General features: G+C 34.6%; 1 protein-coding gene across 1 annotated transcript; it reads right to left on the bottom strand.

The window, feature by feature from the left end:
- Window positions 1-7,032: 7,032 nt before the first annotated feature.
- On the bottom strand, window positions 7,033-12,030 carry LOC109214378 (30S ribosomal protein S6-like). The gene is made up of 3 exons (XM_019378289.1): window positions 11,830-12,030; window positions 9,160-9,372; window positions 7,033-7,818 (listed from the first exon to the last, which is right to left on the bottom strand). The coding sequence occupies exons 2-3, from the start codon at window positions 9,340-9,342 to the stop codon at window positions 7,558-7,560; spliced, it is 444 nt and encodes a 147-aa protein (XP_019233834.1). The 5' UTR covers window positions 9,343-9,372; window positions 11,830-12,030; the 3' UTR covers window positions 7,033-7,557.
- Between the last annotated feature and the right edge of the window lie 2,376 nt (window positions 12,031-14,406).

Genomic DNA, 14,406 nt, shown 5'->3' with positions numbered 1-14,406 from the left:
ATGATTATGAAAAATCATTCTAATTGTTTTCTTGTTCCCGTTTCAGAAATTGATGGACGAGAACGAGCTCGATGTATGCCAAATGAGAGTGATACTGAAAGTCGAGTAAGGAGACAGCTAGAAGAGTGCGGCGTTGAAGGATGTATTTCAGTAACGATTCAGATTCAAATTCTCAAGTCGTCAAGAATGATGTTCGAGTTCGATAAAAAATATCTTTCGGGATGATAGGAAAGGGAGAAGGAAATATGAGAAATTTAAAAGGTTCAAGATGGACGCATATGCTACTATACCAAGTCATCTTCACCTTTTTGGGTTGAAACTAGCAGAATTGTTCTCTTATCATATATTAGTCAATACATAGAATGCTTTAGCTATATTGATGAATTCTCTCTCAAGTCATCGGGGCGATGTATTGGCTAGTATTTATTATAATTTTGGTCCAAATGAGAACCTTTGGGTATACACTCATGCGCTTGAGGCTGAGTGGGAGAAAAAAGACATAGATTAAAAAATTATGGCTTCTAAAGACAAGTCCTAGGCCTCGATTTATTCAACCTTCTCCTATATATAAGCTAGCTAAGACTTTGGCTGATATTATTGTAAATCCTTATCACCATCGTAACGAGGAGAATGACATGTAAATATAAATAAATGTATATATGACTTGTAATTGTGTATGTTCTAGTATAAATATTTATTTGTTTGTCTTTTCTGTTATTTTTTTTTTGTTCATTGGTATATATAACAGAGTATTGTAAGAAAATAAGACTTAAAGAATCTGTGTGATTCTAGTCATAGATATTAATATAATATACACTAAGAAATATTTTTTACTTTTGATTAAACGTATGGATGGTAGATAATGATTGAAAACTATGCGACCTTTCCATTCTACACTAAACATGAAGTCATTATGAGAAATTATTTTCTTAAGTGTGTATATCACATGTATTATTAATGGGTGATACTTGCATGATTATCTCTTATAAGTATAAGACTATGGCTTCAAAAAATATAGTTGCAAATCCGGATAAGGTGATAAATTAAACAACAATTATTACATTGATTCGTAAGATATGGTATGTATTGAAAAAGCAAGATGCTCTAGAGAATATAAACCATACGATGTGTCACCACGGGGAGGATAATACTGCCCAACATAGGAAAGATCTCAATGCTTATAACGCATGAATAAAGAAAGATTCCACAACCCATGGAACAATTATAAGTTATAATGGCGATGATCTCATCCATGAATATGAATAATATCGTATTGCTCAGGCCACACGGGCACACTTACGAGAGACATATGGCAGTACAACTATGACTCGCTTCAGATAGTTGATAATCAATTTTGACACATACAAAAGCTAATTGATCATAGTGTCAAGCAACACACTAATATGATGTCTAACATAATTGCTCAACTTAAAAGCGTTAGTAACATTCTCTCCGATGAGCAGCAAGCAGTAATCCAATCTCTTTCCAACAGTTGAAAACTTTTGAAGGTTAGTATAACCCATGATAATAACATTAAAAGCTTTTCAATATTGCCCGTCACGTGGATCTTGAAGACGAATGACTTGGTAATACAAAAGCTATACCTAGTGTCTATGTAGCAGAATCAAGTGATAAAAAGCTTTCAGGCTTTAAACACAAGAAAATTTAATACAGGACAGATATGATAAAGAGACCGAATAGGGACCCTTCAAGAGAAGTAATTTGCTAAATTCCAACATAACAAAAAGAAAGATAAAAGTGAGATAAAGTGTTGCAACTTTTAGCACTTGTTCTTCTTGTACAAGATTTATTTTCAACGGTAATATTGTCAAGAGTACTCTAGAGGATGTTATCTATAGTTCTACACACATATGATGGCTTATTCGTGTTAAATAGTAATTATTCCATATATGACTATTACGTGGGCTAATTCATCATGGCATATTAGATTGGGCCACATATGACAAGATCAAATGAATAAATTGGCTAAGGAGGGATATTTGGGTTTCTTCTCCAGAATAGACATGCCAACTTTTTAACATTATCTTGTCAGAAAGGTTACACATAAACCATGAGGGAAGGCTAAGAAAAGTAACTTTTCATTGCAATTAATCTATACAGATATTTGTGATCCAATGAATGCGAGGGCTAGGTCTGGTGCTTTAAATTTTATTACGTATTGACGATTTCACGCGCTTTGATTATGTCGATTTGATTTCTCATAAATCTGAAGCTCTTGAATTCTTTAAGAAATATTTGAATGAAGTTGAGAATCAATTAGACAAAAGGATTAAGCTCTTAAAGACCGATAGAGGCGTTAATATCTATGAAAATAATTTAGAGAATTATGTAATGAAAAGAGCATCACCGGACAATTAACTATTCTTTACACACCTCAACAAAATGGTGTGGCAAAAAGGAGGAATAAAGCACTATTGGACATGATAAGGTCATGATGGCGCAGACAAATTTACCTATTTTCTTTTGGGGAGATGCGTTATGACCGCATCCTACATATTGAACAAAGTACCTTCTAAATTAGTTTCTTCCACTCCATATGAGCTTAGGACCGGTTATAAACCAAACTTAAAATGATTTATGATCCTGGGGTTGTACTGCATATGTAAAAGATTCTTTTAGCAAATTTGGTAAATTAGGTCCAAAAGGCAAGAAATGCATCTTTATAAGATATTCAGAATACTCCAAAAGGTATGTATTCATTGGTGAATTGGAGGATGGAAGTGTTATTGATATTGAATCGCGAGATGTCACATTTTTGGATTTTCAAAGAAGGGCGAGGTAAAGAATGGAGAGCCTTTTTTATGAAATGTTGAACTCAGATAGTCAACACGTGTCTTCTGACACGGTTGATAATTAAATTGATCAAGATCTTGTGCTTGATCCGAGTGGGAGTGGGAATTCTCAATCCCAAAATCCTTCTGACGAACCTGAATTTCAACTACGAAAGAATACCAAGAAAAATATACCAAAGTACTTATGAGATTGAATATTATGTTTTTTTGGTATCTCCCACAGAAATGGATGAGCCAAATTCTGTGACTGAGGCTTTATCGAACCCTGAAAAAGATGAGGGGATTGAAGCAATAAAAGAAGAATTATTAAAGTCCATGAAAATCAATAAAGTTTGGATCTAGTTGACACTCCGCCTGAGGGTAGAGCCATTGGGACAAGTGAGTTCTCAAAATTAAACGCAAAATGGATGGTTCAATATAAAGCTACAAGGCACGATTTATGAAAAAAGGCTTTACTCAAGAAGTTGGAATAGATTATGAGAAAGAAATATTTTTACCAATTATGAATTTTACCTTAATTCGCTAAACTTTTGGCTATTGTTGCACGTTTCGATCTAGAATTACACCAAATGGACGTGGAAGGATGCTTTTCTCAATGGAGAACTAGAGGAAATCTAAATGGAATAATATGTAGGCTTCATCGTTAAAGGCTAAGAAAAGGTCTGTAAATTCTAGAATTACATCAAATGGACGTGGAAGACAGCTTTTCTCAATGGAGAACTCGAGGAAATCTAAATGGAATAATACGTAGGCTTCATCGTTAAAGGCTAAGAAAACGTCTGTAAATTGAAAATATTTATTTTCGGCCTAAAGCAGCCTTCAAGACATATCAAGAGGTGGAACTTTAAGCTTTGAAGTGTGTCTAAAGACTCAAAGAAAAGAATAGCATGTCTCGAGTTCCATACTCAAGTGTTGTTGGGCACTTGATGTATATTATGATGTTTACCCAAACAGTTATTATGCCATAAGTCTGTTAGAAGGTATCAATCTAATTTTGGAAGAGATTATTAAGAAAAAAATAACGAGATTTTTTTATACCTAAAAAGAATTGCAAATTATTCACGATGTTATAGTGAAGCTGATTTATCCTTCAAAGAATATATAGACATGAGAGACATGATGGCAAGTGAAGAAATAATATTACTATACATACCTACCCAAAAATAATAGGTGATACTCTTATAAAAGCAATATCTAGAAATATATTTGAGAAACATGTTGTGGCTCTAGGTTTGCGAAAATTATGTTAGTATTTGTGTATTGCAAAATATTTTGGTTATTATTCATATACTCATCAATCTATTATTATTAAGATTGTATTGATATTCTGTATACATGTGATGATTCTTTTTGAAGGATATAAATGTGTCAGACAAGCTGCGAGATCGGCTCTTTCACACGAGCGATTGCCTCTAATGTAGAGGAAGACCTATTAGAACCTTGATTAGTGCAAGGTCATATATAATTTTGAATAAAATAGTCGGTCTGGACTAGAATTCAAACCTATGTATTTCATAATCCCTAATGACTTATTTTGTAAGCGAGATACAAACTTCTCTATGAAATTGGAGTTGAGGATTATTGAAGTGAGAAACTCGGGTTAGACATTTAGAGGTGTATAGACCAAGATCTCTACAATGTTGAATGAGTAAAAGAATAAGACATATACGCTAATATAAGTGTTTCATACCACGTGTGCCGGCGACCATTGGGATAATAAAAGAATGGATCCATGCTTCTTCAATGTGTGAGATCCCGAAAAAGTTATATTAGCTTTTAGTTGGAAGACCCTTTGACCTTTTACTGTCTCTTGTGCCTATTAGTGCTTCTACTTTAGCATGTCACTAATAGCCATGAGTGATTTGGCAATGCAGTGCATATCTAGGAAAGCATTTGATTTGGAATGGGTAGATTCGAGTAGAAAAAGGAAACAACTAAAATAAGTATTTAGCTTGTAGCCATAGGTCGACCATTAGAGTTACCATGAGGGTATCAAGTGTAAATGTGGGTATAATATTATATATGAACTTGAGTTCACCTTTTTAGAGGATGAGGAATATGATAAATAGCTATTGGAGTAGCAGATGATGTCTGGGGTATTGCGAGTAATAAGATCATCACGTTAGTAGTAAATTCTTTCCGTATGTGATTGGATTCTACATAGACTTTTGTACAACCTTAATAGGTATGAAATATTATATCTCTACATGCTCGCAGGTCGCACTAACTATTTGTCAGTATGAATAATGTGTGTTATCGGTGTGATACTAGACGGGGTCTAGCCCATCATGAGCGAAGTGGGAGATTTTAGATATCGGGGGGGGAAAGGGGGGGGGGGGGGTCGCTCATATCCGACCCAACCCTTTTAGAAAGGATAAGGACATAAGGTTTAGAAAAGTTAAGAGGTAACTTCCTTAACGAGAAGTTATAAAATAACACAATTATTCTTATTTAATGGTGAAAACAGATTTCATCATGGAAGGACTCTCTTCTCTTTTTGCATGAAAAGAAAAAAAAAGTGTCCCTTTCTCTCCATCAATAGAGAATTGTTCTTCTCTTGTTCTCCGAAAACAAAAACACATGAGAGGAAAGACGATATAAACTTCCTTTCCTAGTGAATTAAAGTTCGACTTGAGGACAACTTTTTGATAATGAGTTCAACAATTCTTCCGCTGTATATAAAAAAGGTACACAACTTATTGTTCTCACCCCTCGATTTAATCTCACATTGGGAATAATAAGCAATGCTTGTACATAAACTATAACTGGAGGAGCATTGTAATTTGGGATTTGATTATACGAAAGCTTTTCTTTTCTTATAAAGTTGTTGCCAGCTTGTATGGACGTTACCTATATAAGTAAATTTATCTACTAACCGTTAGTATATGAGAAGAAATTAAAATATTTTTGTAATTATTGACATATGAATAATAATATCCGATGGTTCTTATTTTTTTATTGACTATTAGATCACACTCATAACCTTATTTTTATAGTATTTGAAGTCCGTTATGCTCAATCAATCTTGATTTGCATTGAAAAGACATTAAATAAATAAAACATTCCCCAACTTAGAGAATCCCAAGCGAAGTGTTTTTCATTCCCAAAAGTTGAACACGAAACTTGCTAGCTAATGAGAGAGACCACTACGGCACTGCCAATCCGAACGTTTGGCTATAAATATCTAATCATTCCCTTAGATTTTCCTTACGGAAATTTGGAATTCTCTTCTTCATTACTTTCTAACAATAAAACTAAGTATAATTTGTTGATTTCTTATTGAGTTCGTTGAACACTAGTGTTTGAAGCACGACTATACTAGTGAGGTTAATCCGTTATATTCTGAAAGAAAAAAATCTTAAAACTCGAGTACTATGAGGATATTAAGTTCCTTAATTAAGGACACATTGTAAAATCAGTGGGCTCAGAATTTATTTCTATTCTTCTACATTTTCTGTTTTTATTTTAAATAGAGAACGAAATATTGTTAGAATCTCCCTCTTCTAGAAGGATCATCTACAAAGCTATTCGTTTTATCTGTATTCAGACCAAAAGCTAACATAGAACCTGAATTTTTTTGTCAATGGGAACTAACTAATTTAAAAGAAGAAAAATAAAAGGTCTTCTGAATTTTGAACCATACATTATGCAAAGTGAAATTACAACCATAGTTTAATAACTGCAATCTCTTGTCAAGAAGATGTAAAACTAACCAAGAGATTGATCAAGTTTAGAACTACTCGACAACTCAATATACTTATGGAAGTAATATGAGAAAGATTAGTATCTATGTATAATTTAAAAAATCACCCGTTTAAGTCCTTGCCAAAATCCCTTTTGGCGTTGAAATTGATAAATTGTGCATTTTCAGAAACAAAAAAGATAATTTCTACAATTTGGAGAAGCTTAAGGTTGGTCTATTATCTATTTGTCCATTCACTTTCAAGCTGCATGGTCAACAACCTTCACCAACCCTGGGTGGGTAAACAAAATTTGACATTTTTCTGTTTTTTGGGCATAATGCCTATGAAAGAAAAAAAATGCTCCATACCAGATTGTGTTCATTCGCATGACTCGATCCAAAAACTTCAGGTTAAGGGCGAAAAGATCAAATCATTTGGAGAAAAACTCATTCACATCCAATATTTACACCAAACTACAAAAATTAATCACATGATTAAGTGATAAATTAATATGAAAATACATATTAATACCCTGATTAAGGAAAAGCATATATTAAAAATGTGTGTTATACATTCATTTATTTGCTACAGACACCAAGTACGTGTAAGTCTTTTTCCGGTATTTGATTACAATGGATCACCTCACTCCCAAAAGTTGGGTTTATTGATTAAACAAAATAAAAAGTGTAGAAATGACACGAGGTAGTCATTCTAGAGGGCTGCTATTTAGAAATTAGTCAATGCGTCATCAATTTCAGTTTTTCAGGACAGACTAATCTCTAAATAACATCCATGAGAACGCCTATCTATGCACTTGCCCCAAACAAAATTTACTGTCTTTTTCATCCATGCGAATTTCCATGTGCTACCGAGTTTTGAAATCATTTGAGAAAATTAAACTGTAGTAACTAGTCTCTAGGCAACAAAAGCCATGCACTACAAAATTCTTAGCCAGACTCCACGTAGCTTCTTGGCAAACAATTATGTTCATTGAGATGGTACAATGATTGCTGACGAACAGGCAAAAAAGGTGTGAGCTCATAGTGAAATTCATCAGCCTTCTACACTTTGTTTCTCTCGGTTTCATCTGTTTCATCCTCGTCGTCGTCATCATCATCATCTTCTTCTTCATCTTCATACAAGTTGCTCCGGAACTTGCTTAGTTCAGCCTTGGAATCATCTTCACTCAAAAAGTCCGATCCAAATTTGACGTCTCGATGCTTAACCAAAAGCCAGCGAAGCAAGCGGTCTTCTTTGTTCAGGTAATGCAGCTCTTTGTTTAAACTGGGTGGTGTCATCACTGTCATTTGCATCAGTTGACCCTAAGAAACATGCAATATCCTTGAATTTAGTAAGAATAATCAAACACTGAGGGACAGGCACTCAAATGCAAAGTTTGACAAAAGAAAAATTAACTTCTTTCGTGAAAACGCAGGAGAAAGTCCAATCCTTGAGCTCTCAGAGGTGTATTGTCATGTGTGCATCACAGAAGAATGGTCATTGCAACAGTCCCTAAAAGGCTAAACCTAATTTGGAGTTTGGTTTATCAGGCACCAAAATAATGGAAAGCAGCAGCAGAAGAAATGAGGCTGGGGATAAATAGCTCTCAAACTGCTAAAAGGGAAGAACTCTTGAAAGTGCTGGACAGAAAATTGAAAATTGGAACGACTAAAGGTCAAAATTACAAGCATGAATGAAATGCTTATGAGGGTTTCAAGGATTTATCTATAAAAATGCTCGAGATTCAATTAAGTGTTTACTAACCAACAAAACAAATGGCAGATTCTCCAACGGACTATAATTTTGTAGTAGTTTCTTTGAATTGATCTAGTATCTTGATTTTAAATCTTTTTGCCAGGTACCTTGATTTTAAATCTTGATCTGAAACTAGTTTTCATTATGCAAGATTGCCTATGTTTTTTAATTCTTGATACAGTGAATAATTTTATCAAATACAGCAAATAATTTTATCAACAATGGGAAAAGCTTCCGTATACAAGAGATAAATCAAAAACTTGAGAATCTATATCAGAACATGAATCTCGATGAAAGATACCCAGTCACATATACAAATACGAACCTCAAGGGTGCACCAACAAGCTATCAAGTCAAGAGGTTATTCCTCAAATGTACAAAATCATTTTTTTAGATTATATCATTTTCAATCCCCTAAATGTGCATGTGTAATATGTGAGACTGAGTTAATTTACATCTAAATGTACACAAATATTATTCTACTACATGCAGCCATTTGAAAATTTTATCTTTTCGCCATAAAAAAGATGTAGCCATCTGAAAATTTCTTTTTCTTTTTTGAGCAAGGGGAGGAGGATAGTGCAAAAACAAGAGAGTCTGGGAAGTTTGTCCACTGCGGAGTATGGGAATTAAAAGTAGGAATTTATCATCTCTTTTATCAAACGGGCTTTTCTGATAAATGGCAGAATTTCATACATAGAAAAGGATAAGGTAAATATGGCAGTGATGATATAGCAATAGACTAATAGTTTTCTGCAGGGTTGTCCTTTGGTAATTTTGCAGGAAAATCCTTTGTTTTTCTGGGGACTCCACAGTTAAATGTTATGGGCCTTTCTGATAAATCATTTACCTATAAGGAAGAAAAGGGCTGATATAATATTACTGAAAGGATAGGCAGAAAGACACACCTGATAGTATCTTCCATCTAGTTTCTTAATGCCATAACCCAGTTGAACAGTTCCAAATGACTTTAAATCTGCAAGCACACCATTTCTTCGATAAACATGCTTCCCGACCTTTGCAACAAGGTCCATCAGAGCCTCCTTCTTTACATGGGGTTTCAGTAAAAGCATACAGTCGTAAAGTGGCATCTTTTGTGTCCTCTTGATTCAACCAACTTCCTGAATCACAAAATTGAACTGCATCAGATCACGGAACATGCAAAGCTAAGAGTCTAAGACAAGATGCACACTGCAACATGCCAACAAGATGACTAACGCCAATTCAAGCAAGAATCCATTAATGGAAAACATAGTCCGAAACTCTGTGACACATCATAATATTTTCTTAAAAGCATAGGCAGAAACTTCATCACACATCGTGATATTTTCTTAGTAGCACAACTGAAGTTGGAAACATTTTCAGATAAAGTAATATTTTATTGATATTCCAAGGATCCCCTTGGTATACAAGTGGTTTACAAGACAAGAGTCGTAAACATTTGAAGGAGAATAAAGAAGAATTCTCGTAAGAAATGTAAAAGCAGAACATAAAGGATGTTTCTTATGTTTTAGTGTAGATTGTCCACTTGCTTGTATAGCACTTGTAAACTTAAGTGTTTCCTCCCCACCATCAAGAATATTTACCTTATCAAAATATAATATGGAATTGAATGGGGAGGCATGAAAATTAGCAGGTATAATATTTCTTTTTCTTTTTGATAAAGTAAATTTTTTATTGAAATCAAAAGCCACCGGCACTAAGATGGTGCTGAGCAATACAACTTCAAAGATTATAGCAGCCATTCCTGCAAAGAGCTAACACATTCTATTAGTTTACCCTCATCAAACATATCAGTTAGATTATACCATGAAGCTAAGTTACATAAGCATCTATACTTCAACATATCAATAGATATAGATTTGCTCTCAAACATATTTCTTTCTCTCCAAACTGTCGAAAAACCACAACATGGAGTTGGTCTCCATATCTTTATAGTTACATATTTAACCTTAATTATTTCCAAAATATACTATCACAACACATTGACAACTAGAAAGAAGACATTTGATCAACTTCATAAGTCGCAAGAGATGCCTTCACTTACCTAGCAAACCACTTTTAAAAAGTTTGTTTTTATGAAGTAACAAAATTCTATTGATGAAGGGGGCAAAAAAATACCTGTATACAATAAGAATACCAAAAAGTAGAAAACCTTACAAAAAGAAATGATTTTCTACAAGTCACTCAGTCTTCTATACAAATGGAAATTATGCGGGTGCACCAAAAAGCGATAAGAGATAAGAGGCTACTCCTCAAGTATAAAAAATCATTTTCTACTCCTTCAAAAGCTCTGATATTTCTCTCCCTCCAAACCGTCCACATAAGTGCTAGAGCCACTAGTACTAAGTATATAAGTACTACTAGTACAATATTCAAAGGAATTCCAATTTACCTTCACATCAATCAATAAAAAGGAATCTCAACATGTGTCTTTTCCTGACAGCATATGGTACGAGCTAACAACTTTTTCTTCTATCTGGTCAGAGTTCTACTAAATGGATTGCGAGTCTGATTTTATCTCACTCCATCTCGCTTTTAAAATTATATTATGGCACTAAAAAATTTCAATTGAGGGAAAATTGGCACATCCAGTGCCCTTACAGTGTCAAATTAAAGGACTCTAGTATCTCATGACCAGGTCAAAAGTCAAAAGTCTGAAAGGAAAAAAAAAACTGAAAGACAATTGCCCCACAGATTATTGTTGTTTTGTATTCCACGAATGTCGGTTTTGGACAAGAATAAGATAGGAATTGACATTTCTTCTAAATCAAAAAATGAATTCTTCCAGTACTGGTAATTTTTATTAGGGAGGGGAGGACATGAAGGATATGATTTAACATACACTTAAAGAAGAACCATGTATAATTTGCTACCCCTTTCAAATGTAATCCAGTTCAAGGTATGCAATGAAAGCACAATCTATTAATGTGAGTATCGTTGGTCAAAAGGCTTAGATGAATAAGATTATAGAAACAACAATAGGAGTTAATGCTTAGGTGCATGATTTAATGGTTTTCTTTAGCAAATTATTTGCCCCGCTACAAGGTTTACTAACAGGATAATGGCAAGACTCTCTGACAATACAACAAAAAATTTAGAAATTTGTTGTTAGAAATACCAAACAATGTCCTAATTCTCTCATCATAGCTTTGAGGATTCACTTTATATCTCCAGTAGAGATTCACTGCAAACTCTACAAATTGACAACGACATGAATTGCGGATTCATCCTTACTATTACTATTTATAAACCAACAACGACACATTTTTATGAACAGTCATTTTAACAAACCATGCTTTCATGAAAAGCCGCATCATTTCAAGTGATACCTTTTTGAACATATCATTCCAAAAACATAGTTACATAGATCAGAAAAAAAGGAACTTCTTCATACTGGCAGCTCACAGATACCAATTTTTAGCTGTCAGTAACTTCATATCATCGCTAATCGAACTGTTTTAGCTTTAAATTCCATAAAATGTAGCAATTTAAACCTCGGAATTTGCATTTACATAAGTGTTGGTTGCATATATGTATTTCTATTAGAGTATAAGAGAAAATGATAACTGGAGTACCTGCAATGGAGGTCAGTGCGATTGCGAGATCGCCGGAGATTAACTCAGTCAGTTCAGTGAGTTGGCTTGAAGTCGGACTCAGGGGAGTTATTCGGCCTACTAGGTTTTTACTTCTCGTTTGGAAGTCGTATTGACCCCCAAACTTTTAGCGAAGGTGCAATTTCGTCCTTCTAAATCTCAAATTGCGCCCGCAACATCCAAATGTTTTTTATGTTTATATTTGGATAAGTTAAAATAGTTTTGTTACTGCCCATGCCAAAAAGTACGTGCCCAAATGAATGTAATTTGTGTTTAAATATTCGAAAATATGAATTTTGTATATTTATATGCTAACTTACTGTAACTATTTCTTATTGTTTCCATCGATAAATACTATTTTATTTTATGTAATAAAGTTTGAGTTGTTACGGAGCATAACAAAAAAAGAAATTTTTTTGACGATAGATATTTGTGTGATTACAAAATATTCTTAAGAATAAAATGATAATTTTAGGTCAGTTATTTTGGATTTAGATCGTTCTTTTTAAAATGAACTAAAAAGGAAATATTTATCACATAAAAATGGAGCAAATGAAGTATTAGTTATTGAGATGCATACAATGTCACGACCCAAAACCAACCCGTCGTGACGGCGCCTAATAAAAAATTAGGCAAGCTGACTACTCAAACATTTTCAACACTCTAAAGCTTTGAAAGTTACGAAAGCAGTTAATTTTACGAAAAAACCTTTTAAAAGCAGAAAAGGAAATCATAACTCAGATCTCTCTCAAATCCGGGGCGTCACCGAGTACATGAGCATCTACGGCATGACATAGTCTGATACACTGTCTATAAGGTAAACTAGATAAATAATTGAAAGATAAGGGAGGAGAGTCAAGGTCTGCGAACGCCAAGCAGCAACCTCGATGATCGAACTCCACAACTCAGCAACCGCCGTGACCGGAAGCACCTGGATCTACACACGAGGTGCAGGGTGTAGCATGAGTACAACCAACTCAATAGGTAACAAATCTAACCTTTGAACTGAAAGGTGGTGGCGAACTTAGCAGGTACAATTCAATATAGAAATAACAATACAGGAATGTAGGCACTGTATCGGGGAAAATCAAGTTAACTTTTGATTTTAATCATGTGCTGACATGTCAAGACACGTGGATTAATAAAAGAGTGTCAATAGGTAGAGAGTATTCAAAGAGCTGTGAGCCTTAACTGGTACGGGCAAGAATACCAGAAAATAAGAAGGAACAGTTACTCGTATCTCTTGATAATTTGAAGAGACATCGGAAGAATGAACCTAGTTAGCAAAAAGTACAGATATGTATTATCTGCAATTAATGAGCATCAATGAGAGGAAACGTTATAGAATCTTAACGAAACAGTTACGCTTGTTAATTATAACATCACGTCAATGTCATTAATTGCTCATAATGACTCTATTATGAGAGGAAAGAAACATAGTACTTAGAAATATCTATAAAAGGAGAGAAATAACATTTGTACGGGACACCGATTATTGCTGGAATATACTTATTTACATTGCATTAAACTTGCTTACTCTGTTACTCTATCAATCCAAATTTTCTTTTCTTGTTACACAATCATTTATTATTCGATTATCAGTAACCCGAGTTCTTCTAAAATTACGCTTTGACCGAGATTCCTATTTTCTGGTTAAACAGGCATGCTTTCAAATTCGACAGTTAAACTCAATTCAAGTAAAATAGATCAATTTTGTATGATATGAGGAGTATGACCTCTCTACATCTACATGCCAATGCATATGTTGTATGTGATGCACCACGCTGAAAGCCTCATGTACTCACACTCTCAGAATACTCAATCACTCAGTACTGTATATGGCTAATCCAGCCCAGGGAAGATCCATCATGTACATATATACATCAACTGACAGTCGGTCATTCAGTATTGTATAAGGCCAATCCAGCCCTGGGGAAGATTCATCCCCAAATATAGATGATTCAGACAAGAGCCACATCCAGGGAAGAACTACCCCTCAATATAAATCAACTGTGCTCACTGGGGGTGTGTACAGACTCCGGAGGAGCTCCTTCAGCCAAGCGTTATAATAAGCCAGGTCCAGGCATAAATCAATAAAACATGCTCCGGCGTGTAGCCCGGTCCCATAAATATCACTCAAAATCAGGCCCTCAGCCTCACCCAGCCATCAATCTCTCTCGGGCTCACAATATCATGAAACTAGCCCAAAATGATGATATGATAATAGCAACAAAGACTGAGATATGATTTGTAATGAGTAAATATGACTGAGTATGAGATTTCAATTTAATTAATAAGTCAATAGCAAGGAACAACCACTATGTGTCCCAACAGTACCACTATATAGCCTAAGCATGATTTCTAGCATGATCGGCAGCTCAATTACTTTATCACGTGATGAAAGTACGGATATCAACAAGATAAATCAACTATACAGTTCCATGGAATCGACCAAGTCCCAGTTCTCACGTTTCACACCCACACACCCGTCACTTAGCATGTGCGTCACCTCAACACCAATCATATAACACAAAATTCGGGATTTCGTGCCCTCGGGAT

This window comes from Nicotiana attenuata, unplaced genomic scaffold (genome assembly GCF_001879085.1).
Source record: "Nicotiana attenuata strain UT unplaced genomic scaffold, NIATTr2, whole genome shotgun sequence".
Classification (NCBI taxonomy): Eukaryota; Viridiplantae; Streptophyta; class Magnoliopsida; order Solanales; family Solanaceae; genus Nicotiana; species Nicotiana attenuata.
This window is presented reverse-complemented; position numbering and strand designations above follow the sequence as displayed.